The 26,233-nt window shown below is 40.3% G+C and overlaps 6 protein-coding genes across 6 annotated transcripts; 2 read left to right on the top strand and 4 right to left on the bottom strand.

The window, feature by feature from the left end:
• Positions 1 to 10,997: 10,997 nt before the first annotated feature.
• Positions 10,998 to 12,739, bottom strand: K444DRAFT_577484 (uncharacterized protein). The gene is made up of 3 exons (XM_024877575.1): positions 12,549 to 12,739; positions 12,166 to 12,485; positions 10,998 to 12,112 (listed from the first exon to the last, which is right to left on the bottom strand). The coding sequence occupies exons 1-3, from the start codon at positions 12,688 to 12,690 to the stop codon at positions 11,219 to 11,221; spliced, it is 1,356 nt and encodes a 451-aa protein (XP_024726097.1). The 5' UTR covers positions 12,691 to 12,739; the 3' UTR covers positions 10,998 to 11,218.
• A 1,302-nt stretch (positions 12,740 to 14,041) lies between these two features.
• Positions 14,042 to 16,445, top strand: K444DRAFT_638709 (kinase-like protein; the record flags this gene model as incomplete). Its single annotated transcript, XM_024884296.1, has 7 exons — positions 14,042 to 14,153; positions 14,203 to 14,257; positions 14,307 to 14,604; positions 14,650 to 14,907; positions 14,953 to 14,999; positions 15,051 to 15,344; positions 15,392 to 16,445. 7 exons carry the CDS (start codon positions 14,042 to 14,044, stop codon positions 16,443 to 16,445), a joined length of 2,118 nt encoding a protein of 705 aa, XP_024726098.1.
• A 1,427-nt stretch (positions 16,446 to 17,872) lies between these two features.
• On the top strand, positions 17,873 to 20,509 carry K444DRAFT_605224 (MFS sugar transporter-like protein). Its single transcript, XM_024878846.1, has 6 exons — positions 17,873 to 18,248; positions 18,404 to 18,631; positions 18,803 to 19,413; positions 19,481 to 19,873; positions 19,926 to 20,062; positions 20,115 to 20,509. The coding sequence occupies exons 1-6, from the start codon at positions 18,109 to 18,111 to the stop codon at positions 20,247 to 20,249; spliced, it is 1,644 nt and encodes a 547-aa protein (XP_024726099.1). The 5' UTR covers positions 17,873 to 18,108; the 3' UTR covers positions 20,250 to 20,509.
• Positions 20,510 to 20,649: 140 nt separating this feature from the next.
• K444DRAFT_622761 (uncharacterized protein) lies at positions 20,650 to 21,229 on the bottom strand. The gene has a single exon (XM_024882157.1). It carries the CDS (start codon positions 21,061 to 21,063, stop codon positions 20,710 to 20,712), a length of 354 nt encoding a protein of 117 aa, XP_024726100.1. The 5' UTR covers positions 21,064 to 21,229; the 3' UTR covers positions 20,650 to 20,709.
• Positions 21,230 to 21,379: 150 nt separating this feature from the next.
• On the bottom strand, positions 21,380 to 24,135 carry K444DRAFT_622762 (malic enzyme, NAD binding domain-containing protein). Its single transcript, XM_024882158.1, has 8 exons — positions 23,790 to 24,135; positions 23,522 to 23,738; positions 23,389 to 23,467; positions 22,937 to 23,285; positions 22,599 to 22,887; positions 22,194 to 22,549; positions 22,064 to 22,136; positions 21,380 to 22,010 (listed from the first exon to the last, which is right to left on the bottom strand). Exons 1-8 carry the CDS (start codon positions 23,849 to 23,851, stop codon positions 21,696 to 21,698), a joined length of 1,740 nt encoding a protein of 579 aa, XP_024726101.1. The 5' UTR covers positions 23,852 to 24,135; the 3' UTR covers positions 21,380 to 21,695.
• Positions 24,136 to 24,397: 262 nt separating this feature from the next.
• On the bottom strand, positions 24,398 to 26,229 carry K444DRAFT_622763 (Dhp1-interacting protein Din1; the record flags this gene model as incomplete). The annotated part of the gene is made up of 8 exons (XM_024882159.1): positions 26,112 to 26,229; positions 25,707 to 25,949; positions 25,615 to 25,646; positions 25,535 to 25,562; positions 25,473 to 25,480; positions 25,324 to 25,427; positions 25,104 to 25,274; positions 24,398 to 25,058 (listed from the first exon to the last, which is right to left on the bottom strand). Coding segments are annotated over exons 1-8 (986 nt in total), but the record flags the coding sequence as incomplete, so codon positions are not given.
• Positions 26,230 to 26,233: the final 4 nt, after the last annotated feature.

The following is a 26,233-nucleotide window of genomic DNA, read 5'->3' on the forward strand; positions in this document are numbered from 1 at the left end:
TAAAAATATATTTATTTACTCCGGTATTAATAAGAGAAAAAGTCTTAATACTTAATCTATTATTACTAACTATATAAAAAAGTATAAATGCTTTATTTCCTAGTAACTAGCTCAAATTAACTTCTACTATATCTATATAATATGGCCCTAAAAAGAAGACTTCCTTTAGGGGTCCTTATTTCCCTATTCTATATCCTTAAATAGCTTACTTATAATAAGTACTACTAGCTTAGCCGCCAAAACTTGCTTTATATATTTTATCTTGGGCTCTAGATAATTCCTAGATATATAACCAAATCTATTATAATTATAATACTTAAGATCTAAGAATCCGGGCTTTAGGGTAATAGGCTTATTTATTACTAGGGTCTTAGGAGCAGGCTTTATATAAGGGGCGCCTCCTAGGCTTAGCTTATTTATATCTTTATTAGCTTTCTTAGATACCTATTCTTTCTTTTTATAATAAGCTCGGATTTACTAGTTATTTATAATATAGTATTATACGAACTCTATAATATAAATAGCCGGGTTATTATAGTATATAGCTATAGTCTCTTAAAGCTTCCAGGTGAGCTTATTATTTAGGTTATTCTTAAGATCCTATAGGTTAATATTTCCGTCTGCTATATACTTTAGGAATAGGGTATAGAACTCCTAAAAGGTCTAGCCCTTTTTTATAAATAGCTTTTTAAATACTTACCGAGTATTATACTCCTTATTCGAGTTACTATATAGCTTCTCTAGGTAAGTATATAGTTCCCTAATAGTCTTATATATATATTAATTATCCTGGTTTAGGTAAGAAAAGATTAATATAAGGGTATAGCTACCTATATAACCAGATATATAAATAATCTTGAGGTCCTTTATCTAATAGGTATTAGAGTTATTACGGAGCTTATTCTTAATCTAAACTAACTAATTATTAAAGGTAATACTATTCTTAGTTATGCCTTTAAAAATAGGAGAGTTAGGGAGTTTAACTAAGTATCTACTTTCTAGAATAAAAGAACCGGTTATTCCGGCAGGCTATATAATAAGCTTTTTAATAATGGCTTTATTTTTTTATAGAGCTTACTTAGTTTCTCTTAGCTAATCCCAATAATTCTTGCTATAGGTAAGAATATTATATATCTTTAGAATTAGCTTAATAATCTCTTTATATAAAGCCTCTGAGTTCTAAAGTAATTCTTAGAACTTTGCCTTTAATAAAGTAAGTTTCTTTTCTTTCTCTATTCTCTAGAAAAGAGTATCTCTTCTATTATAAATATTAACGGGATACTCGGACTTCTCAGGAAACTTAATAAGAGGCTCTAGTTCACTTTCTAGTAGTATACTAGTAATATCTCGTACTATAGCTTCTTCTAACTTGCCTAGTTATTTCGGGACTTACTTTCTTATAAATCTTTATTTAGTAATAAGGTTACTAGCCTATCCGCTTGCCTGGCCGGTCTAGGGCTTTCTTGCCTAGTTATTCTAGGGCTTTCTTTTATTCTAATATTAGTTAACCGGTTCGGGAATAGCTATAGTATATTGCGTTTATACTTATTAAAAACTAATTAGATAAGTATTATTTAAATCTTCTATAAGATTAAGAAATAAGTAAGCTTTAAATTATATTACGAGTATAAAATCTAGGGCCTAGAAGGCATAATTAGACTATCTCTATTTTAATAATTTAAAGCTAAAGAGAGAAGAGGATCCCAAAAGAGCCTCGGATCTAAATAATTACAAGCTATATACGGGCCTATATACTAGCTTAAGCTCGGGGTTACGTATAATAATTAGGTAACTATAGATACCTTACTTAGATACTAGATATTTCTCTAGCTCTAGTCTAATCCCTACTAATACCATATATTATAATAACTATAATAGTTATTATAAACCAGATAAAGATTATACTAACTAGCTACTTTAGAAGCTTTTACTTAATTAAGGGAACTATAATACTACCCTAATCTCCGTACTAGGAACTACTAGTCCCACTTCCTTATTACGGAAAAAAAAAGAACCTAGCTCTCTAATAAGATTCTCCTAGTAAATTACTAATAACTCTATACCTACTAAGGTTCTATAGAAGAAGGCGAGAAAGAATAAAGCCTCCGAGATTAAAGAATTATAGAAATAGTCGGACTCCGGTACTAATAACCGGGTACTAAAGGTACGAGTAGCCTATATCCTTATAATAGGTATATATAATAGCATATAGACAGGTATTGGATATTATGAATCTAGTTTCCTATTTTGGGTATAGCTTATAATTAGAATTATATAAATTATATAAGATTTCCTAATTAAGTAAAGGGCTTTATATACCTGGCTAAATACTAGGAAATATATAAAAAGACGCTCCTAGCTTTAGAAGGGGCATTAATTAGTCTCTTATTAGAATTAATTCTTGGAATTAGTTATACTTGCAAGTATTATTCTATAGCTTACTTACCTTAACTACTTATATATTACCTTACTATTACATGCCTTATATTCTAATTAATCTAATTTTCGGGAAATAGTTTATTACGAGATAGTTAAGCCATTAATAGACAAAACCACTAATAGTTAGAGTATTAACTAGAAAAAGCGCCTCTACTATTACTAGGGTAACCTAGTCGGGTACCCAGGGAAGCGCCTAGTTAGCTACTCTAGCTATTACCTAATTAGAAAAAGGGAATAGAACTCAGATATCTCCAGAACTAGCTAGTAAAATAATAATAATAGAAAAGCTAGCAGCGGCTTATTATTGCATTACTAAGTTAGAAGTAGAGATATAATAAAGGGAAAATCTAAAGGATCTAGAAGCTCAGATTTATTATTTTAAGAATATTCGGGTACCTATTATAGAACCTATTATACTACCGGTAATATATTTAGTTTATAGGACTCTAAAAACCCGAGAATTACTAATTTATAAGAAAAAGAGTATTAAGAAAGTCTAGGACTTCTTTTACTAGGCAAAGCTAAAATAGTATAAAAATAGCGGGATTACCTGGGCTATAGATATAATAAAGGTTATATATTATACTTCTTGCTTTAAGGATATAGCCAGAAATATCTGGAAGTATAGAAAGTAATTAGTAGGTATTAATACTACGGATTAGGAGACCTTTATTAAGTTTATAAAAGATTCTATCTTGGATCCGGAAAACTATAATAATAATATCCTTACCAAGTTTAAGAATATAAAATAATAGCTAGATTAGAGTATCTAAAGCTTTATATCCTACTTAGATAGCTTATTAGATAACTTAGGATATACGGGTTTACCGCAAGAGCGGAATAACTTATTTAGTAGCTTAAGGTAAGAGATTCGGGACGAGATTAATTACTAAAGAAATACTTTACAAGAAAGAGAAAAGCTTATTTCTGTAGCTATAAAAGTCAAGAATAACTTAAACTAGTTTACTTAACGGGAATATAATAATAAGCTAACGGGTTAATAAAAGAAAGGAAATTAGAGAAAGAAAAAAGAAAATAATAAAGGGAAATAAAAGAAAAATATATCCCCGTTACGAGGTTCATATAACCGGAGTAATAAAAGCATAATAATAAGGTCTAATATAATACCCGTATTAGGATCTATAAGACCGGGTATAACTTACTTTACTTACTAGAAAAAAGGTTACTATACTACTACCTGCCCAAATCGGGGAAAACCGACTTACTATAACTATAATAAGTCTGGCTATAAGGCATATAAGTACCTAGAACCAAAGAAGCCGGGAAACGGGTATGCCTCGTAATAATTATATTTGTTTATACTACGGAAAGCAAGGCCCCTAAAACGAGAATAGTAATTAAGATTACTATTAAGATAAGGAAAGATAAGTAAAGAGTTAGAATATTAGTTAATTCGGGTATAGAGGCTAATTATATAAAAAAGAAGTTAGCCTTAAATATAAGTATTCTATTAATATTAAGGATAACTCTCTTATTCTCGCTAGAGAAAAGAAGAATTTATTTATATAGAGATTATATTCTTAGGGTTATTACCGAAAATATACTAGGGAACTAAAAAAAGGCTAATATATACTTTATATTATATAATTTCGATCTAAACCATATTAATATAATACTTGGATTCCTATAGCTCTATTAGATTAATTCCCTAATTTCCTTTAAAGAAGTAATATAGAGATACCAGATTTAATTATAGAAAATTAAAGTTCTAAATACTAGGAAATTTACTAAAATAATAAAGTATAAGGTATATGTTTTTCTATTAATTACCTATCCTATAATAAATAGCTAAAGAATTATTACTATTACTATAAACGGGATAGCTATACTTCCCAAAAAGTATTAGGACTTTTTCCGAGTATTCTTTATAAAGGCTATAGGTATATTACCTAACTATTATATAATAGAGTATTATATAGACCTGGAACCAGGATCCTAACTATTATATAGTCCTATATATGCTTTATTAGAAAGGAAGCTTAAAGTTCTTCGGGAATATCTTAATACTAGCTTAGAGAAGAGGTAGATCCGTTATTTTACTAGCCTAGCTAGTACCCTAATTATGTTTATTCTAAAGAAAAAAGGCAGCCTATATTTATATATTAATTACCGGGATCTAAATAGGATTACTATTAAGAACCGAATACTATTACTATTTATTAGTAAGATAATAGATAGGCTTTATAAAGCAAAAGTATATATAAAGCTAGACTTAAAGAATACTTATTATTAGTTATAAATACGAGAAAGTAATAAGTAAAAGATAGTATTTCAAATATACTATAGATATTTTAAATACTATATTATATTCTTTAAACTATCTAATACTCCGGTAATATTCCAGGTATATATTAATTATATACTAGTAAGCCTTATAAATATTATTTATGTGGTTTATCTAAATAATATTTTAATTTATTTAGAGAACCCAGAATAATATATAATAGTAGTCTAATATATACTCGAGTAGTTATAGTAATACTAATTCTTTATAAACTTAGTAAAATACGAGTTTAATATAGAAAAAGTAAAGTTCCTGAAATTTATAATTAGCCCAGATAGTATAGAAATAGAGGCTAGCCGGGTTATAGCTATTAGGGAATAGCTAGCCCTAAAGAATAATATCTGAGAAGTCTAAGTATTCCTGGGTTTTACTAACTTTTACTAAAGATTTATCTATAAATACTCTAGGGTAGCGAAAAAATTAACTAATTTACTAAAAACTAGCGGAAAACTACTATATTAGTTTAGCTAGACGAATAAGGCAAATAAGGCTTTTAGGGAGCTATAAATTATATTTATAATAGTACTAATTCTTTATTATTTTAACCTAGCCTTAAAGATTTATATAGAAACGGATACTTTAGGATTTGTAGTTATAGATATAATTTCCTAATTCTTTAGTAAAAAGGTAGAAGCCAGGTAATACTCTATTACTTTCTATTTAAAAAAGATAACTATAATTAAAAGCAGATATAAGACATATAACTCTAAACTCTTGGCTATTATTCTGGTATTTCGTACTTAGCGGTATTACCTAGTATATATCCGGTATATTATTATTATTATTAAGATAAATTATAATAACTTAAAATACTTTATAACTAAAAGAAAACTAAATAGTTAATAGATAAGATAGGTAAAGAAGCTAGCTGCCTTTGACTTTGTCTTAGAATACTGGCCGGAGTATAGTAATCCCGCTAATAGGCTATTAAAGAGGCCAGACTTTATAGTAAGTATAGATAAAGACACTTTACTATTTATACTTTATAATAAGCTATAGAATATAGAATAAAGAACTCTATAAGTAGTAATAATAGGATACTATATTATTCCTATAATGCCATAATATAAGGCCTAGGAGAAAGGAAGTAGGTACTTCTTAATTAGTGAGATACTAAGGAATTCCGAAAAGGAAGTCTATTTTAGTAATAGAGTAATACCGGAGATACTATTATTTGAGCCTATTACTAGTATAGCTAGTTATAAATAGTATATACTACGGATTCTAGCTATATAAGTAACTAGGTCCGAAATAGTATATAAGGAAAGTAGAGAGATATTATTTAAACTACTATTATAGTACTAAAGGCTTAATTTATTAATATAATACCGGTAATATAAATAGTTCTTAAAGGAAATCTTTACTAGAGCTATTAAGACTTAAAAACTTAATATATCTGGGTTATTAAGATATTAGGGTGCTATTTATATACTAAATAAGCCGGCTCTCAAAGAAGAATTACTATAAGCTAACTATAATAATTCTATAGGTAGGTATTTTGGTATTAGTAAGATACTAGAGATCTTCTAGAGAAAGTACTTCTGGTAAAGTATAAGAAAGAATATAAAAGACTATATTAGAACTTGTCCTATATATTAATAAACTAAGATAAAAAGATATTTACTATATAGTATACTTAGTTTATTTCCCTTCTTTTTCAAGTTATAGTAAGAAATTACTATGGACTTTATTATAGGGCTATCTCTTTCTAGGTTTCGTAATAAAGTATATAATTCTATACTTATTATTATTAATAAATATACAAAAATGGTATGATATATTTCGATTACTAAGGAAGTCTTGGCTCCTAAGCTAGCGGAGCTATTTATATATTATATTATTAAAGACTTTGGTATACCTGCGGATATAACCTCTAATAAAGAATTTATTTTTATAAGCAAGTTCTAGTTAAGTTTATACTTTTACTTAAAGGTTTAATAATAGCTAAGTATAGTATTTTATCTATAAACTAATAGATAAACAGAGAATCTAAACCAAACTCTAGAATAATACTTGAGGTACTATACTAGCTACTAGTAAGATAACTAGGTAGTAAAGCTTACTCTTATAGAATTCACATATAATAACTCTATATATTTAATAATAGAAATATCCCTATTCTATACCTTATATGAATTCTATCCTAGTATTAAACTATATATTAAGAATAATATTCCAGAAAGAGGGGCGCTAGTAATATAGGAAAAAGTATAAAGAATTCAAGTAAAACAGGAGGTACTAGAGAAATAATAGCAAGAAATAGTAAATATATAAAAAAAGTACTATAATAAGAAATATATTAATAAGAAGTTTAAGATATATAATAAAGTCATACTTTATATAAAGAATATTTAATAGCTATAACCTAGTATAAAGCTAGTAAATAGATATCTCGGCCCCTTTAAAGTTCTAGAAGTTATAGGAATATATAAACAGGTATATTACTTAGAATTACTACTATTATATTAGATTTATAATATTTTCCATATTTCTCTCTTGGAACTATAATACCCGCAAGCTAGTACTATAATAGAACCAGAGCCAGTCGAGATTAAGGGCAAAAAGGAATTCGAAATAGAATTTATTATGGCCTATAGAGAAGGCAGAAAAGAAAGGAAATATCTTATTTATTAGAAGGGCTACTTACTAGCGAATAATATATAGGAACTACTAAGTAATCTAGAGAATATAGCTCAAGAATTACAAGAATACTTAGAAAAAAGTAATATTATAATATTATTAGCTAAATAGAGATATAAAAGATAAATATTTTTATTAGAAAACTATTAAAAAACCATGTATTTATTCTTGGAAAAACCATATAAAAATTATTAAAAACTCTAATTTCTATATCCTATAAATACCCTATTCTCGTAATTACTTTCTATTATTCTTATTATTATTCTTATTAGGATCCTCTCGAGAAATAGGTAGCAAATTAGCCTATAAAGCTATTAGCTATTAGTAAGAAACAAGAAAGAAATAAGTTTACTTAATATTAAAGAATATTAACTATATTATTAAGAGTACTTTATACTTATACTAAGCTAGTAAGAATTACTTAATCTATTCCTTGGATTATTAGGGGAATCTGTTAGCCTCAAATAATAGCTTTAATACGAGAAGTATATATAGTTTAGTATAAAAGAAAAGTAATAATAGCCTTTTCTCTTTTAGGTAAAGAATAGGGAAAACGCTTATATATATTAATAGCTTAAAGAAGGTAGTTTAACTATACTATATATACTTAAAGAACCTTGAATAATATTAGAATAAGGAATAAAAGAAGGAATTTATAACTTATAGGATTATATTTCTTATTCTTAGAGTAGTAATAATTATATACTAAGTAATTATTACTCTTAATATAAGTAAGGTCAGGAAACTTAGTAATATTCTTGGAATATTAAAGATAGTAAGGGCAAATTAAGGATATAGAAGTATTAGCTAAACGGGTAGTAATAGGCTAATAAGTACTAAAAAAAGTATTTATCTTAATAAATAAAGAAGTAAAAGAGGGAATTAGAAAAGAACTTAAATAAAGCTTAAATAAGGCTTAAAGAAGCTTAAAGAAGCTTAAAGAAGGCTTAAAGAAAAAAGGCAAGAAACGAGGAAAAGCTAGGTATAGTATTATAGCTAAGGAAAAGGAAGGTTAGTTAGTAGGAAAAGAAAGGCCTTTTTATAATACCTTCTTCCCGAATAGTAATTATAAATTCGGAACTAGCTCTATACTAGGAATACCCAGAAAATTCCAAAAAAGGAATTTATAAATAAACTAGAAGATCGAATTAACTTTTCCAAGCTCTTAGGCCTATAAAGTAATAATTTATTTGCGAATAGAAGCTAAGTTAGGATTTATGAACTAATTAGGAGATTAGATAAGCTTTATATCTAATAGTATATGCTATATTTATATTACCTTTATAAGGAGGAATTACTAGAGGCGATTTATAAACTAGCTAGGAAGAATTAATAAACTATATCCTTAACTTTATTACCTAGTATAATAATAGGGCAATTATAGGAAGTCTTTGGGAAAAGCTAATAGCCAGGAAAGTTTTAGGGAAATATTTATAAAGCTATTTATAATTTTCCCAGGCCTCTTAGAAATAAGGGCCCAGAGGAAGGGTTAATATAATAGGTATATATAATAGTATATAAATAGGTATTAGATATTATAGATCTAGTTTCCTATTTTAGGTATAGCTTATAATCGGAATTATATAAATTATATAGGATTTCCTAATTAAGTAAAGGGCTTTATATACCTGGCTAAGTACTAGGGAATATATAGGGAGATACTCCTAGCTTTAAAAGGGGTATTAATTAGTCTCTTATTAGAATTAATTCTTGGAATTAGTTATACTTACAAGTATTATTCTATAACTTACTTACCTTAACTACTTATATATTACTCTGCTATTATATGCCTTATAATCCTGCTTAATTTGCCTTAACTAGCTAATTATACTACTATAATTGAGTTTATTAAAACCAAGATTAATAGTAAGAAGCTATTTGACTATCCGGCTACTAAATATAATAAGATAACCTAAGCTATAATTCTCTCTTACTTATATTTATAGTTTCTATAGTAATTCTTCCTTTATAATTCCCATATAGATATTCTTTAATTAGAGAATAATACTATTAGATCTTTATCTCTTTATACCTTTTACTATCTAATATATTCTTTACTATAGATTAAATATTCTTCTAGTCTTTATTAATTAGATAAATACTCGCTGGTCTTTATTAGTTAGATTAGTTCTATAGAGTACTAGATACTATAGTTTAGTTATAGATAAACTTAAGTAATTATTTATAGCTAGAACTAGTCTTTAGTAACTAGTACTCTAAATAAATAAGAAGTTTCTTTTTTATTATTTATTATTTTATATAGATAGATTAATTATAGCTACTACGGGAGTAGCTTTTCCTTACTCTAGGGAGGGGAGATATTATGGGAAGGATCAGACCTTCTATACCTTAGTCAGCGGCATCCACACTAGCCTCCTTAAGAGGCAGTGGCGGTTCGTCTATCAAAATGCATACATTTTGATCTCTTCTTCTTCCTCGACAGTCGCGCATCCCGTAGACAGTAGAGTTGGGGCCTTGCATTGATTTTTGAAAATGTGTTTCTCTCGCGGCTAGTAGCAGTGTTTGCGGTATAAGTATCTACTTTACAAGCTGTTAAGTTGAGTGTCATAGAATCTAGAGCAGAGATTCGTATTTTAGGTCCCGGTACTGGTACGGCTGGAGTGGGAATCGGAGTATCGTGCTTGAAGTGTATCACAAAGCCACCCATATTCGCGAAGAACGAATGTACCGTGCTCCATGACACTTCATCACTCTTCGCTCGTGCGCCAAGTTTCTTGGTTGTGGATAAAGCGCTGTTCAATTCCGCAGCTGCTTACAGCAAGGGGAACTCCGGAGCCAGCAATGTGAACGCTATCAACCGGATCTGTGTGGTGATGTCTCCAAATCTCGACTTCTTGTTGTCCGCGATCCGAAGTCCAGGCACATTTGGGTGTTATACCGACCAGGTACAGAGGATTATAGTTGCAAGACAAGACCAGAGAATATCAAGGGTTCTGAGGGCATTGGGTTGCGAAACACAGTTCACCACTGTCTCGGGAAGAGAGCAGTTGGTGTCACACCTGGTCATGCCTTCTGGCCAGAAGAACAACATAAACTCCAAAGAAGATTGCAAAAGCAAAATATACAAGCAACAAGAGACAAAAGAGGTACTGGTATTAGGCTTTTAACGGAGGCAATCACAATCACAAACAATGAGAGAAATTTATAGAGATTGACCGTGGTCATGCTGCAGCAGCATGTGCTGCTAATGCAGACCTAACACAAGCCAAAGTCTAGCAGGCGGCCAGGCAAAAAGAGCCTGGCCATGTTGGGGTTGTACAAAGCGAGGCCTTCCACCCAGGGGATGAGGCTGGCTGCTCAGTGATGTGGTGTTTCGGCCAAAGTTGTATCGTATGTTGGCGATGGGTGTCAATCGAAAATGGGTGGCTGAGTGAGACATCGCTTCAGGGGCTTATCGGGGATAGAAAAGGTAGTAATAATTATGAATGTCCTTAGTTAAGCTGGATAATGGAAGGGACCGATTTATAAATGTTCCAGAGCTTTATAAATAGTAAGAGGCGGTGGACTTTGAATATACTAACCCGAAGGAGCTTTCGGAGGCGAGGCATTTGAAATCGTCCAAGTTAACTTGGAACATTCACAACTCAATGCTGCGTTTCTGTCTATTGCGAGAGGGACTCGAGAAGCACGTGACGGCCTCGAAATTTCTTGATCTTGATGAAGAAGACAGCGAGACTTCAGAAGCTGGCCCATAGAAGTTTCAATCCACTTCATGTCGTTATCGAACAAGATACTGACCGGCCTTCTACCGTCATCAAAATGGTCAATTTGCTTAAAGACATCAGAATTGAAATATCCCTAGACACATCCAAACTACCGCATCTTTTGAGGCCGACCCCCTGACACCCTGGGATACGAAAGCGGCCCCTTCAGCTTCGCAACTTTATGTTGGGCAGCAGCAGCCTTCTCCAAGCCCAATTTCCTCCGCTCAGCCTCACCCAGAGGCCCTATCTTCGCTCCGATCTCTGTGAAGTACAGTGCCATCTCCTTCGTCTCCAGCTTCAGATCCTCTTTCAGATCCCACATATTAACTTCGGTATTGTCGATTATCATAGCCAATGCACACAAGTACATGATCAGCGAGTCAGCCATCTGCTTGGGCATTGTTCCAGCATTCGTGAACTTCCTCTTCACACCCTCCAGTACCGCCTCCGGCATATCGCCCAGAATCTTCTTCAAATCTTCTCGCTTCGGTAATGTTCGCCCAAACCTGCTAGGTCTACAAGTATTGTAGATATCGATAAGTAGAAGCATGTATCGAAGGACCTTAAGCTTTTCGGTATTGGAACCATGATTCAGCATCCGGTGGGCCACGAATCTGGAATTCGTTCGAACTTCCTTCTTTGCTTTGATACTCTCCACCCATTGCCTGACAGGGATCAGCTTCATAGTATCCAAACCAACTACATTCTCCACAGTATAAATTTTGAGAGGGTCCCTTTCTCCTTCAACGCCTTTCGGTCGTGGTTTGGCATGGTTCATCGCTTGCGCTTGCTCCTCTTTTGTTGGTGCATTTGCAGCACTCTCTGCAATGCTACTGAGCATAGCGAGATTCGCAGCGGTAAGTTTCTCCGGTTTAGATGCCTTGGAAGGGTCTCTGGAGAACTCGCTCTGATCGATGGCGTTCTCTGTGACTGATGCAATGGCCTTCTTTGCTTTCTTCGTACCGAATGTCTGTCCAAGGTCGTTCCTGCGGTCTCTGAATTCCTGTAAAGAGCGTCAGTTACAAACCTGTAGTTTGGATTGTTTTGTGCACTTACCACTGCTACTTCGTCTTCTGTTGTAGCTTGATGTGCTCTAACAACGCCACGAACTATCACTTTTCGTGCTTCCATAACCTCCATCTTCCCTGATTCGGGATCGTAGACTCCAATATAGTGCTTCAATAGAGTGTTTGAGCCGCCGCTTTCTTCTTCGCGTGCTGTATAGTCTAACTTCGGGTGTTCGGAGGAGTGCAGGAGAAGCTCTGTGGCTGCAATTTCGCTGCTTTTTCCGAGGCGTTGAAGGTGGGTATTTCTTCGCTGCTTGACGAAGGGCTCTAACGAAATCGAAGAAGGAACTGTGAGACCCGGAGTCGAAGCTAGTAGGTGTCAGTCCTTGCATAGCAAAATATTGCTAATTGGAGTCTTTGCTTTAAGCATACCTATGACGGGGGCCCATTCGTCGGATTTGAGAAGAGAAATCTTGATCTGCTTGTCCCCTTCAATTGCAACCCTTTTGCTTAGTCTGGAGGATCCATCCTTTTCCCTCTTACGCTTCTTCTCTTTCTCTGATCGGTCTGCCATCTTCTGTGCCTTGGAAGGTTGTAACTACAGAGCTCAATGTCGAGGATGGAGATAATGTCGGAACCAACCTTTTTTTTTCGCCGACCCTCGCTACTGACCCTCCAAATGCGGGGGTCAAAAGCTCAGTTTCAGAGACCACACAGCGAATGTTGAGTCTGAGAGCTAGATATCAGTTTATATGGACTACGGAGAGCTCTCATAATTCATACTGGGAAGCACACCTAGCTTTGGCTCTGAATTTCATAGATAGCAATACACTGGGAGACGGGCAGCGGCTCGTGTCATGATTCGCACTTGTGCAATATGACAGCAGTCAATTCATTATGATCACGGCAAAGGAGAGGAATGTTTTTCATGAAGTTTCACTTCTTTTCTGATTCTGCAACTGAAGTCGATAGCGTCTAGCATCTGAGGCAGCCTTCTTCCTATCGCTTCCTTATTCGCAAACCCTCAATTTACAATCCGACAGTGTGTATGACCGATTCTGCTTCCTTGCAATCCATCCATCAAATGCCAAAGAATGCGCGTCATCAAACTGTTCTATCCTTGAACACCCAGCTGCCATTGTACTGAATGGTAGTCCCAAACTATGCGTGTGATCTGGAATGCTGAAAAAGGCGGAGACGTTGATGCGGGAGATGGCGTAAACCCGGAGGTTATGTTGTCATGATGTTACAGCTCGCGAGGTAAGAGTGATCGAGATCGGGTCGTTGTGAGTTGTTTACTTGCTGTGATGGGGATCAGAATTGCCGTAAGCTGAACAGCGAGGGGGAATGGCTTACGATCTCGCACGAGTCTTGCGGCGCTTTCTCTTGAGGCGGCGAACCCGCTTCTTTCTCCACTTTGCTCTCATCGTCGATAACTTGGGGCTGTAGGAGAGAACCAGTTAGCATTCCAGTCTACCATTCGTGACCAGTCTCCCTCGCTTTCCCACGAGTTCGACTGGACGCAGAGAATTCTCCATGGTATCTTCGGAGTATTGACAGGCTTAAAGACACGATGAGAATCGATTGGGAGGTTGGAGAACATACTTTTCGAGTTTGAGTGTTTCTGTGATGAGGTGGAAGAAAGAAGGCAACTCCCTCAATTAAGTCAAAATTCCCGTGCCGAGTGTGTGCTTACGTAATTAGTGCGAGCTAGTTTTAGCGAGGGCTTCTGGTCGTGACTTCGACTTCGACTTGGACCATCCACGTTCTTCGGGCTCAACTTGGCACATCACCATCGCCAGAGGCGTGTGATCGATCAAACAAGATCAATTGGGTGTCCAGTACCCACAGGAATACATGCTATACGCCTATTCTCTGTCATCTCACTAACACGTTTAACTAACTCTCTTTTAATACTTGCAGCCATGAATGAGGAATACGATGAACAGGTGTCTAAGCCGGATGACTTTGATGAGGAGGATTATGTTGATTCCATCGGGATGCTTGAGCTCCTGGTTAGGCCTGGAAAGACAATCGGTCAGTGCCGTTTTCATTGTTCCTTTCACCTCCTAATGGTTGCGCATAGAAATTCCGATTTATCCTGGAAAAGAAGTTCGAATTGGTAGAGACGGACAGAAGTGGTACACCTTCTGATGGAAATCAAATTGCAAGCTACTAAACGAAAGACAGTCCTTACATTCTCAGAGATGATACCGTCTCCAAGCAGCATTTCCGAATCTATTCGATCATCTATGAGAAGGACAAGCTCCATGACTTCCCACCTCTGATCTATTGCGAAGATCTGGAGTCCACCAATGGCACTTATATCAACGATTTATGCATCGGAATGATTTGTCGAGAAAGAATCGGCCATCTCCTCAGCGATGGAGATATCATTGAGATCAAGCCAAAAACACGCTTTCGATTCCACCAACCAATCCACCAGCCCGAATTTCGAACCAAAAAGCAATTCGATGATCTTGAGGTTGTATTGGTTCCTTTTCCCTGAAATTACCTTGCTGAAAACTCCTAGTATTTCAAGGATCGTTTCGAAGTCTCCGACCGTGTTCTTGGTCAAGGCTCTTATGGCGCAGTATATCTAGCCAAGGACGTTTTAACATCAAGGCAAATGGCATGTAAGATTGTCGACTTGGATGTAGCTGCTCATAGACTCACCGAAGACTCGGTATCCGAGATAGTTGGCGAAGCGTGGAATGAGCGAGTTCGTCGTGTTGCCCGTGGCAGGGAGCTTGTCATGCGTGAAATCAAAATTCTCTCGAAGCTCAGCCATGTAAGCGGCCAAACCCCATCTTCGAGCAACACTGACACACCTCAGCCTCACATCGTCAATCTCAAGAAAGCATTCGTCTCAAGTGGTGCTCTGTGAGTAATTTAAACATGATTGACCCAGAATTTGATCTAATCTATCGTTAGATACATGCTCACAGAACTTGCGCCTGGTGGAGATCTCTTTTCATACATAGATTTTCATGGCGGCCAACTGAACGATTGGCATAGCCGTGTCATTGCTCGCCAAATTGTCCTCGCCATACAATATATGCATTCGAAATCTATTGCTCACAGAGATATTAAGCCAGAGAATGTACTCGTCATGCAAACAGACTTTGGTGGCCGTGTAGTCTTGACCGATTTTGGTTTTGCAAATTACCTCCACCAACAGACTGGCAGGCTGTTGTCCAAAGTCGGGACAATAGGATTCATTGCACCGTAAGTTATCAATTTGCTGCTTCGCGGCCATGTCTGATCTTTTGTAGGGAAGTCGACTGTACCGATGCAGAGAAAGGTTACACCAAGGCTGCAGATCTATGGTCGCTCGGGATCTTGACAGCTACATTACTCACTGGCAGTTCCGCGGTTCCACGTGAAGAGCTACCACAACTGAGTCAGGTCCAGATCGTCGATCGCATATTTGGGATGGATCCTGACACCGCGGCTCACTGGCAGAAGCTGCCGCCACGAGCTATGAGTTTCCTTCATGGACTTTTGGTACTCAATCCAGACAAGCGATTGACTGCTACCGAAGCACTCGATCATTCATGGTTCAAAAAGCCCTTATCGGAAGCAGCGCTGCTTGAGGAACGATACGAGAAGATCATCAGGTTCTGGAGGAAACGCGACGACGATGAGATGATCGAGAATCTTTCCGGTAGAGTCAGGGCCAGCCAAGAAGACCAGATCGTTGCCTCCGCATCCAAATCTCGAAGAAAGGTTGCAGACATCACCCCTTCCCCTTACTTTGGTCTCGACCGCCATCTCCAACCGAAAATGGCCTCGAAAAGAAAAGTGATTCTGGATTCGTTGAACGAGTCGGGCTCGCCATTTCTGGTGACGGAACAGAATCAGCACAAAACGCGGGTTGCTAACCCCACAACCCAGATGCGAGACGTCGTGAACATAGAAACTGTGAAGGGGATCGATTTGTTCGGGACCTTTCGTTCGTCAAAAGTTGCAAGTCAAGAAGAATCAGACCTCGATGAAATATGCCTCGTGCCAACGACTCCCTTCGTACCCCACAATGAGAGGGAGTTTGGATTCGACATCAGTGATCCCCTGGAGGCGCTATCACCTCCAGCTGAAGCAAGAGAAGCAGAAACCAGGGAAGGAAGTGGCGGAATCGGGAAGCGCAAGAGGTCGAGACGAGAGTCAGAAGATGCAGAAGAGAGAAGCATACGAGATGGCGTCGCAAAGGCGATGCCACGATACAGTACGGCAAAAGCTCTAAAAGATGCCGTCGAGAAAAAGAAACGAGAAATGAAGAGCAGCAACTTGGCAGGGTTGGCAATCAGAAGCTCCGTGCCAGCGGCTTGAGTGCCAAGGGGCCGTTTATTTGGAAGGAGACTTCAAGGGGATCTGTTGGTTTCCGATCTAAAAGACACCCACTTGCAGCACTTTGCTGAAATAAAACGTTTGCCACCCTTTTAAGTGACCTTGTCCGAGCAAGCCAACGCAACTCGTCAGTTGCACCTGTGAAATGACGGTCGGCATGCTCCCCGCCAAGCCGAGCGTCTCGGGGGCGCCAGACAGCCAACAGGGAAAATCCGCACCGCAAGGGACCCCATAGAACATGCAGATTGCAGAATCACATTTCCCAGCCCCTCGGGCCCTAGGAGCGCAAGCCCGGAACAAGCGTTTTTGAGGTGCACGTGATAATGCTAATAATAGTCCCGGCCCGGTTCATCAAGCCTGCAATCCTGAATCCTGATGCAGCAAGCTCTATCCCAGGTTGCGAGTCGCGACACTTCGAGATCTTCCGCGAGTCAACCCAACTTTCTCTGACTGGTCTCACATCCGACTCGATATCTATCGATCAAATGCGAAACGTGATAAGCCGATGCCGAGAGATCGTCTCAAGAGCCGGTGCCATCTTGATTGAAGATTCTCATTCGGGAACAGTGGCTAGAACTAATCATTTAATAAGCCAGCCGGGCCCTAGAATCTACCACCCCTTCCATGCAAACATCCATGCACGGCATGCGGCGTGCGTTCAGGGAACCCACGACTTGTCGACGGGGTCGACATCAATTCTTTTCCCAGGCCAAACCATGAACTATCGAGTGGAGTTCTTCCCCTCAATTCGAGCAAAGTTGTTCCTGACGTTTTCTCCACCAATCACCTCCCGCTGTCTCCCAGAAGACTGAGACCCGTTTTCGCCTTTTGGTAGCAACCGGCCCGTGCATCCTGTGCCACCGGTCCAGCAAACGATCAGATCTGTGGCGGTGGGGAATATCTTGGTGTCAACGTTCGATTCGGAGCTGGGCTTGCTCGTCTAGTAGTCTACTCCTACTTTGCTCTCACGAGCTGCATCAAGGGGCTTCCCCGCCGTATGCTAGTGCGCCTCAGCAGTTCCCCACAAAGAACAGACGACAGCAGATCTCGTGCTTTCCTCGTATGTCCCTTTCGGGCCAAGCGCGGGAACACAGAAGATGCTGGAGCCATAATTGGGCCCCCAGCACCCAGTCACAGCATGATCGCTTCCACATGCGGCGCGGGTCGCAGTGTTACCATGTCTTCTAGTGCACAGCTCGTCAGAGCCAAGTTGGATTTCGAAGATCAACAGTGAGGATCGAGCCGCTCATCCCCCCCTGAACCTCGCTTTGATAACCCAAAAGGGAAGCGGAGGGCCATCTTCCGCGCTTTGCCTGCCCAGAAAGTTTTTCCCTCCCCAGATTTCACCCCGGGATAGGTCGAAGTGGTCCGAAACACAAGAGATGCGACTTCCAATCATTTCATGGTTTAGGAATTGTAGCCGTCGTCTAACGTTCATCTGCACTTCAACCAGGATTATGTGTTGTTCGGGATATCGATTGCCTCTGGCCAGGGTGCACGAGACAAACGCGCTCATGTATATTAAGGAGACCATGTCCCTCTAGAATACAGTTAGTTTTATCAACCACATCTTTCTTTCCAGAAGGACATTGTTCCTCTTTTCTTCATTCCGTCTCGTAAGTTATCTGCTCCTCAGTTGGGCAAGATGGCAGACGTCTCCGAGAAGCAGGTTGGCGGTGCTATCGAGAATGTCGACACTCTCGAGAAGCCTACAATTATCGACACGAAGGTCGTCCTTGGAGATGAGGCTTTTAACCAGGCGATGATCAAGGAGCCACCCATCCCGTAAGTGTATTTCTCTCAGCAGACATTTCCCTTGCCAAATTTCTCGCGAGCTGTTCTTCTACTCTCTGGACATGTGGTCAGAGTAAAGGAATTGTAGAACACTATTTCAAACCCCGAACTTCTCCATATGAGCAATGCTGACTCCGAGCTTCCAGGTGGAATGCCATTGCATTTGTACTCTATGGGTGCTCAGCAATTGGATTCTTCTGCTCTACATCTAACGGCTTCGACTCCTCTATGTTCGGTAACCTCCTCAATAACGACCAGTTCCTGGCGTTTTTCGAGGTCGGAAGTGTTGGAATCAAAGCCGGTATCGTCAGTTCAATGTCACAAATTGGTTCAGTTGTAGCTATCCCGTTCGTGGGGCCCGCGCTCGACACCTGGTAAGCTTATTTTGACACTAAATTGCTTTCTTGCTCGATGAGAGGTGAGATGCCGAGCACCGCCTCGGAGGTGTCATCACTCGTTTATTTCTGTGGTGTTGGAGCAAGCTGACTCCGAGGCTCACGGCCCTTTTTGACTTTTAAGGTTTATTATGCTAATTTGCAACACAGGGGGAGAAGGTTTGGCATGTTCATTGGAGCCGCTGTCATCATCATTGGAGTTATTATTCAGGGGACTTGCGTTCACACCCACAGCGTTAACCAGTTCATGGGTGGCCGCTTCTTCATGGGATTGGGTGTCCAGCTTGTGTCCTCTGCAGGTCCTTGCTATGTCGTCGAAATCTCTCATCCAGCGTACCGTGGTACTGTGACCGCACTCTACAATGTTTTCTGGCCTGTGGGTGCCATCGTTGCCAGTGGAGCAGCCAGCGGCGTTCTCAACCATGCTGGAAGCATCTCATGGACCCTTCCAATTTGGCTCCAAATGATGTTCCCTGGCCTCGTTTTCATCTTCGTCTGGCTCCTTCCCGAATCTCCTCGCTGGCTCTATACAAATGGAAAGATGGAGCAAGCCAAGGACTTCTTAACAAAATACCACGGCAATGGAAACCCAGAGAGTGAATGGGTCAAGCTCCAGATGTGGGAATACGAAGCCCATCTGGAGTTAGACGGTGCAGACAAACGCTGGTGGGATTATCGTGCGCTTTTCCGCGATGGACCGTCCAGGTACCGCCTTATGGCCAACTGTCTCACTTCTCTCTTCGGTCAATGGGCTGGCAATGGTACGTTCCAGAACAGCACCCCTCCTTTGCATGTCACGCCTACCTAACAAATACTGACACATACAAGGTGTTGTTTCGTACTTCCTTGCAGGTGTCCTGGAGACTGCAGGCATCAAAGATGCTACCACTAGGGGTCATCTCTTCGTTGCCATGAACGCTGTCCAGATTATCTTCGCTGCAACTGGAAGCATGTTCGTTGACACCATCGGACGTCGCCCCATGCTCATTTGGGTCAACGTCGGCTGTGCCGTTTGCTGGATCGGTGTAACTGCTGCTTCTGGTGTTCAGGCCTCCACCGGCTCAAAAGTATCTAGTGGTGTTACCGTTGCCATGATCTATCTCTTCCAGAGTATATACTCTTTCGGTTGGACTCCTTTGCAAGCACTTTACCCAGTTGAGGTTCTGTCATTCGAAATGCGTGCCAAGGGAATGGCATTCTCAGGAATGTTCGTGACTGCTGGTAAGATGCCCAGTAAATTTTGGTGATATATGCATAATATTGATACGCCTAGGTACTCTCGTCAACCAATTCGGCTTCCCAGTCGCTCTGGATAACATCAAGTGGAAGACCTATGCTGTCTTCTTGGTCTGGTGTTTCATCCAGGCTGGTATCATCTATCTACTCATGCCCGAGACCAAGAACCGCACTGTAAGTCAAAATATTGTCTCCGAGATCGAACATATACTGACTGAGGGTGCAGCTTGAGGAACTTGACGATATTTTCAGAGCCAAGAACCCGGTGAAGGCTTCTGTTGCAAAGAGAAAGCTTGAGCTTGACCAAAATGCCAATGTTGTTGGCATTGTTGATTTGGAAAATGAGAGAGACCGAGTTTAGAGGATGATTTGCCGGGCTGATGGCTAGGGGAAGTTGCTAGACGAAGACGAAGATGTGAAGCTCCGATGGATAGGGAGCTGGTCGAAGTTTAAAGTTTCACGAGACGGCCTCCTACATTCATTCTAATTTGCGAACTACATCTGTCTACTTTGATATGGTTCCCTGTGGCGTGCAGACCCAATGAAGGAAGCCAATTCAAGACCTACCTTTTCTCAAGATGTAAATTGAGAATGAATGCTTCTCTATCGCGCTTGCCTTATATTATGGTACTGAACAATCCCCGAACCTGCACAGAGCTTCATCGATTTGATTTACGCAGAACCCTTTGTTCTCAAGTTGAGGCACACACACCTGGTGCACTAGACTTGTTCACACTTTAGGAATGACAAGGCCTTTCCCACCGCTACATTCTCCTTGTTCCTCGAAACATCCAGCATTGTTCTGAACAATGGTTGATCTGTCATCTCCTTGTATCAACATGCCCAAGGAACCTCTGCTCTTTCTCGACATCATTCCAAAGCCAAGCAGTCCACTCATACCCAACACGCACGTTCCACATAGCACCATCCAAATTTCCAACGATGGCACAAACAACCACCAACACACGCCGCCAGAAACTTAGCCTCATAATCCCCAGCACCCGCCGCCCAAAACTAACCCTAATCATCCCATTCATCCCACTCCTCTCCTTCTCCCATCCACCCACGCCTTCCTCCTCACGCACTACCAAGACCAAAACAACACCTCCAACCTCCCTCTCCTCAATCACAAACCTCCAAGCACCCACAAGTTCCTTCCCCCCACCATCAACCATCTTCCCCTTCCTCCCAAAACTAAATCCATGTTTGCAATGCCACCTCCGCGGTCTGAAATGTTCTTTCACGACCGCTTCTCACGTCTTGCCTACTCGCATGCGTTTACATACATCTCATGCGGGGCCTGATGAGAAGTGTTGTGTGCGGTGTAAGAGAAACGGGGAGGCGTTCTGCATCAAGCAGGTGAAAATTGAGCAGGTGGGGAAGGAAGGGGAGTATGTTGCTGACGGGGTGGATGAGGAGTGTACAAGGGAGAAGGTAGAGGAGTTGTTTGAAGATAGGGATATGAGGGTGAGGTTGGCGTTGCCGGTGGCTTGTGAGGAGCACAGGGAGGGGATCAACACTGGGAGATGGAAGTGGAAGGTTGAAGAAGAAGAGAAGGATGTAGAAGGATCGGGTGACTCGATTGTCGGAAAGGAGTGTCTTAATGAAATTTAGACACCTCACCGGCTTCGGGTGTCAAGAAGAGACAAATTTGGCATTATACCCAGCTGACTAGCTACGCCATTATTATTTAGACGAATGAAATTAATCATCAAGCAATTTCTAAACCCCCCAGCCACTTTGAATTTTGTGTATCCGCATAACGTACCCGCAGAATCAAGCAAATTAACACCCGGTCCCAGTGCATCTACAGCTTTGAAGGAGAACCGGGAACACGAAGTTTTGAGGATGAGCTTCGGAATTTTGGCGTGTCGATTTCTTCGAGTCCGGACTCTTTTGTGGGATCATACATCCTGCTCCGAATGAAGACGTCAAGCTGGGAGTCACTAAGGTTGCGAATAGACTTCTCGCGATCAACACCTTGTCGTTGAGCTTCGCGGATTACTTCCCGTGCGACGATTACGCTGACTTCCCGAATTCGGTCAAGTTCGGGGTAGAGTCTGCCCGCGTTGATCTCGTTCGTGTTAATAGCCGTGCTGAGAGCGACGGCGGAGGTGTAGATCTGATGTCTATTAGTATTTGGACTTGGAAAGGTGGTTGCCAAAGGGAGCATACCATCTCTTGAGTAATATGGATCGCCTTGCAAAGAATTGCGCCGAGGCCAATTCCAGGGAAGACGTACATGTTGCTATTGAGATCAGTAACAAGGTTCACACTATTTTCAGGATACCACGGAATAACTCACTTTCCCTGACTTGGTTGCATCACTTGGTCATTATGAAGATAGGGTGGGAAAGGACTTCCACTCGCAAAAATGGCCTTGCCATCAGTATGCTTCATAGCCTCCTCGAACGTGCATTCAGCATTGCTGGAAGGATTCGACAAGGGGAAGATAATTGGACGTTCGTTGAGCTTAGCCATCTTTTGGAGAATTGATTTGTCAAAGATGCCTCGCATTGTTGACAGTCCCATCAAAATCGTTGGTTTGACATATTCAACAACCTCTGGCAACGACTTGAACTGCTGTCCCTTGTTGTCGTCCCGAGAGAAGTATATCTTGTGTTGGGCAAGCTTGTCTCCTCTGTCATTGGTGATAAGACCCTAGGTGTAGATCAGTATATGCCCTGGGTTGTCCAAATTAGGAACGTACCTTAGTATCAACAAACCAGAAGCATCGGCGGGCCTCATCTTCAGTCAGACCTTCCTTGATGAAATACTCAACAATTTGCTTGGCAACACCGACACCAGCACTTCCTGCGCCCATGAATACAGCGCGGTGATCCCTGATAGGTCTTCCAGTGCTCTTCAATGCGTTGATGATACCTCCCAATATGACAGCTCCAGTTCCTTGAATATCGTCATTGAAGCAAGTGTATTGATGTTGGTACTTCTCAAGTGCTGGGAAGGGATTCTTGAAGTCCTCAAATTGAACGACAATACTTCATTATATTAGCTCGCATCTCGAAAGCGTTCGTGGTAGTTACTAACCCAGGCCATACTGTGTTCAGTGCAACCATCAATTCGTCTAGGAATTCTATCTCTTCCTTCTCTGAAACTTTTCTCATCTTGGCGCCCATATAGAGGGGGTCCTTCAACAGCAATTCATTGTTCGTTCCAAGATCCAATGTCAACGGTAAGGTAGCTTCGGGTCGAATACCAGCACAGCCTGTGTAAAGTGCCAGCTTTCCAACAGGAATCCCCATCCCATTGACACCAAGGTCACCAAGTCCAAGAATACGACTGCCATCGGTAACAACGGTGATCTCCACATTAGGTTGAGGCCAATTCCTTAAAACATCAATGATTGAACCTCGGTCCTTGTACGAGACATAGAGTCCTGTCGAAGTCAGCTCCCACTTTCACAATGGACAGCTCAGGAAGAGTGGGGGGTCCTCTGACAGGAGATACCCTCTCCTCAATTTGAGGGTCGATGAACATACCCTCTGGTCGCTGATATATCTCAGACCACTTCAAGCATGCTTCACCAACAACAGGGGTATAAATCAAGGGAGCGATCGTCTGCAGAAAACCGTTAGTTTTGGTCACGTGCCCAGCAAAGAACAAAATCCATACAGTGAAGTTCTCAAGCACAAGCCGGTAGAAGAGGTGGGTATTGGTATTTCTCAAGTTGCTGAGATAGATGTATTTCTCGATAGGGGTGGTTTTTGATGCCAATTGCTTCATGCACCGTTGGCTTTGGAGAGCGTGACTCTCAACATTGGGAGGCGTGAGACCGTAGATTCCGAGCTTCTTTCTGACTTCGATGGGATACGAGGTGTCCGGCACTTTGCTATTTTGGCAGTCAGGAGTGGATGCGACGGCTCAAGCAAGGGTGACTCACGGAGGGAGCCCCGGAGTGTTCTGGGGAAGACCGGGATTGAACGGCTCTGGTATTGGGGCCATCTTGACGGCGAGAGCGGACGAGAATCGATGGGAATTATGAAGGGTTGTCGATTTCCATGAGGGTCTGAGAAGCTGGCGGCTTGACAGACTTGATATCTTCCCCATTGATTTGTTGAGGGTTGTGCACTTTTTTCAAGGAAGCCTCGGCTCATCGACAACGATATTGACAAATTGACGCAGTAACGAAGCGAGGTTAGGAAGGTGCTTGTGTGACAAACCAATTGAAGCCGAAAACTTGGGCTTGTGAGGCATGCAACTTTCAAACTACCTCGGAACTCATGTGCGGGTATCTTCTAGTTTATAGCGCCGTATATTTTTGGTTGAGGACCCAACTTGTGGCTGTTGGATTATCGTAGGCGGTCAGCGGTCCTGTCTCAGAGCGAGTTGCATTCCGATTTGGCAAATATACGGAGCCAATCAACTATTCTCCCGGTGCTTTGACCAGTTGGAGAACCCGAATACTTCTCGCCCCGGATTGACTTTATTTGCAACAGATCGACATTCACTGTTGAGATCAGGGAAGCGAGTCTCCCATTAATATCACACGTGACCCATGAGCCAAAGTACCCATCGGAGGTGGTACAATATTTCTACAGTAGTACTTGATGTCGACCTATCATAAGAATCGGTTTCTCCCTATACTGGAGCTTCTGCTAGATTCGTGTCCATAGGTGGGAGTTTCTCAGTCCCTGCCGTCGTCTCAGGTGGCTTTCGATTCAACGCAAGCTTTATCCTCCAGTTGATGAACTCATCAGAGAGAATATCTCCATGTCCCGTTTCTTCAACCTGGAACACCTCGATAGTGGAAGTCTTCTCTTTCCTTCGAATCCTCCAAACTCCATCGTCAGTGATCGTAACTTTTAAGACTACTTCTGTTAGCTAAACCCCACACCATGCAAACCAGGCTTACAATCGAGTAACGCCGATGCAAAATTGATACACATATTGCCATCCCAAGTTCCTTTCCCACGCCTCTTCACTGTCCCAGGTATCGAAGCCGTGTCCATCTCCTCGACTCTCTTCAAGATCCCATCCGGCGTCCGAAATCCGACAATGATTTTGGGAACCCCAAGGAGAAATGATTGTATCCAGAATTTCATGAGTTTACGCTCGAAAGTGATCATGTCCCTATCATTTCGGATATCGGCGCTCGTCTTCAATTCGACCCAGTTGATGGGGCTACCATCGGTCGGCTTTGAATCCCATACTTGTAGCTGTCAGTGTCATACACGATGGAGAGGTTGAAACTTGCCTGCATCGACTTCACCACCGAGAATCATCACCGTATTGCCAATGCCAGTTTTCACGACAGAACAATATTGAGCGTGATTGTTGACAATTTCGTTCTCTCGATTTTCGATGTAATCTCGTGATGTCTCCGCCCAAATGGACGGCAACAAGCACAATGTCTCGAATTTATATCCTACCTCAGTTAGTTACCATTTATTCTCGATAATCGTGATATTACTTGCCCCAAAACGACATCATATCCTGTGATGGCCTTCCAGGTTGCGAAACTTGTTGAGATTGTTTTGCTTGAGAATTAAGTTTGTATGAGTGATTCTCTTCGAGGAAGCTGTTTGACTTAGTAGTTGCACTTGAGATGACTATTGGAGCATACATGGTGTCCTTCACATATCATTGGTCAGCTTAGCCTAAAAATACAATTCAAGGTGTGCCCACTTGGAAAAGCGTGGCGTTCATTTCGAAGCTTTGAATTAAAGTCAGCGACTTTATTCTTTGCCGAGCTCCAGGGGCATTACCCATCTCGGTCACTGAAAATTGCCGCCATGAACTAATTTGTCTTAGCATTCTCTCTGTAAAGATCCTCTCCTGACTAAAGATCGAAGCTCACCTTGGTCATCATTCCTCTCCAAGTGATGAGGTCCGCCTCAACGGCCTTCCCCAGCCCTTGCTCATGGGCAATGATCGTCTTTAGCAAACTATCAAGATGATCATCTGCCTTATCATCAAGCTTCTCAAAGGTATCAAAACCTCGTGCAAGATCAGCTCCTAAAGTTGGAGGCCAGTAGTATCTGATTGACGAGCCGTCCAGTCTAAACTGGTGTTTGTCGCCATATGAGAAACATGCTATTTCCTGCAACTGTGTGAATAAAAGGACGGGGAAATATTTCTTTGAGAGCTCTTCAATGAAACTAGTAATAGCCAAGGCGCAAAAATGAAATGTATTGGCAATCGAAAGAGGACACAACGACACTAGCGAAGCGATGCAATGCAGGGAAAAGGGCTTTGCACTCACCTTAGGTCTTTTTATGACAGCGCTCTGGCCAACAAATCGGCCAATAGGCTGAATATCGAAAGTGCTACTCATCTCGAAAGCTCTTCATTCCCATCTTGAAGAATCAAGCCGATGTGAAGGAT

The sequence above is a fragment of the Hyaloscypha bicolor genome (assembly GCF_002865645.1).
Source record: "Hyaloscypha bicolor E unplaced genomic scaffold K444scaffold_191, whole genome shotgun sequence".
Taxonomy (NCBI): domain Eukaryota; kingdom Fungi; phylum Ascomycota; class Leotiomycetes; order Helotiales; family Hyaloscyphaceae; genus Hyaloscypha; species Hyaloscypha bicolor.

Bases quoted from the DNA above. Each gene is read 5' to 3' on its own strand.
- K444DRAFT_622761 (XM_024882157.1), bottom strand. From the start codon at position 21,063: ATGGTTGATGGTGGGGGGAAGGAACTTGTGGGTGCTTGGAGGTTTGTG.
- K444DRAFT_577484 (XM_024877575.1), bottom strand. From the start codon at position 12,690: ATGGCAGACCGATCAGAGAAAGAGAAGAAGCGTAAGAGGGAAAAGGAT. The intron at 12,486-12,548 runs GTATGCTTAAAG...GACACCTACTAG, and splicing joins CGAATGGGCCCCCGTCATAG to CTTCGACTCCGGGTCTCACA. The intron at 12,113-12,165 runs GTAAGTGCACAA...CGCTCTTTACAG, and splicing joins CAGAAGACGAAGTAGCAGTG to GAATTCAGAGACCGCAGGAA.
- K444DRAFT_622762 (XM_024882158.1), bottom strand. From the start codon at position 23,851: ATGGCCCCAATACCAGAGCCGTTCAATCCCGGTCTTCCCCAGAACACT. The intron at 23,739-23,789 runs GTGAGTCACCCT...CTGCCAAAATAG, and splicing joins AACACTCCGGGGCTCCCTCC to CAAAGTGCCGGACACCTCGT. The intron at 22,888-22,936 runs GTTAGTAACTAC...AATATAATGAAG, and splicing joins CTGAACACAGTATGGCCTGG to TATTGTCGTTCAATTTGAGG.
- K444DRAFT_605224 (XM_024878846.1), top strand. From the start codon at position 18,109: ATGGCAGACGTCTCCGAGAAGCAGGTTGGCGGTGCTATCGAGAATGTC. The intron at 18,249-18,403 runs GTAAGTGTATTT...CCGAGCTTCCAG, and splicing joins ATCAAGGAGCCACCCATCCC to GTGGAATGCCATTGCATTTG. The intron at 19,414-19,480 runs GTACGTTCCAGA...GACACATACAAG, and splicing joins CGGTCAATGGGCTGGCAATG to GTGTTGTTTCGTACTTCCTT.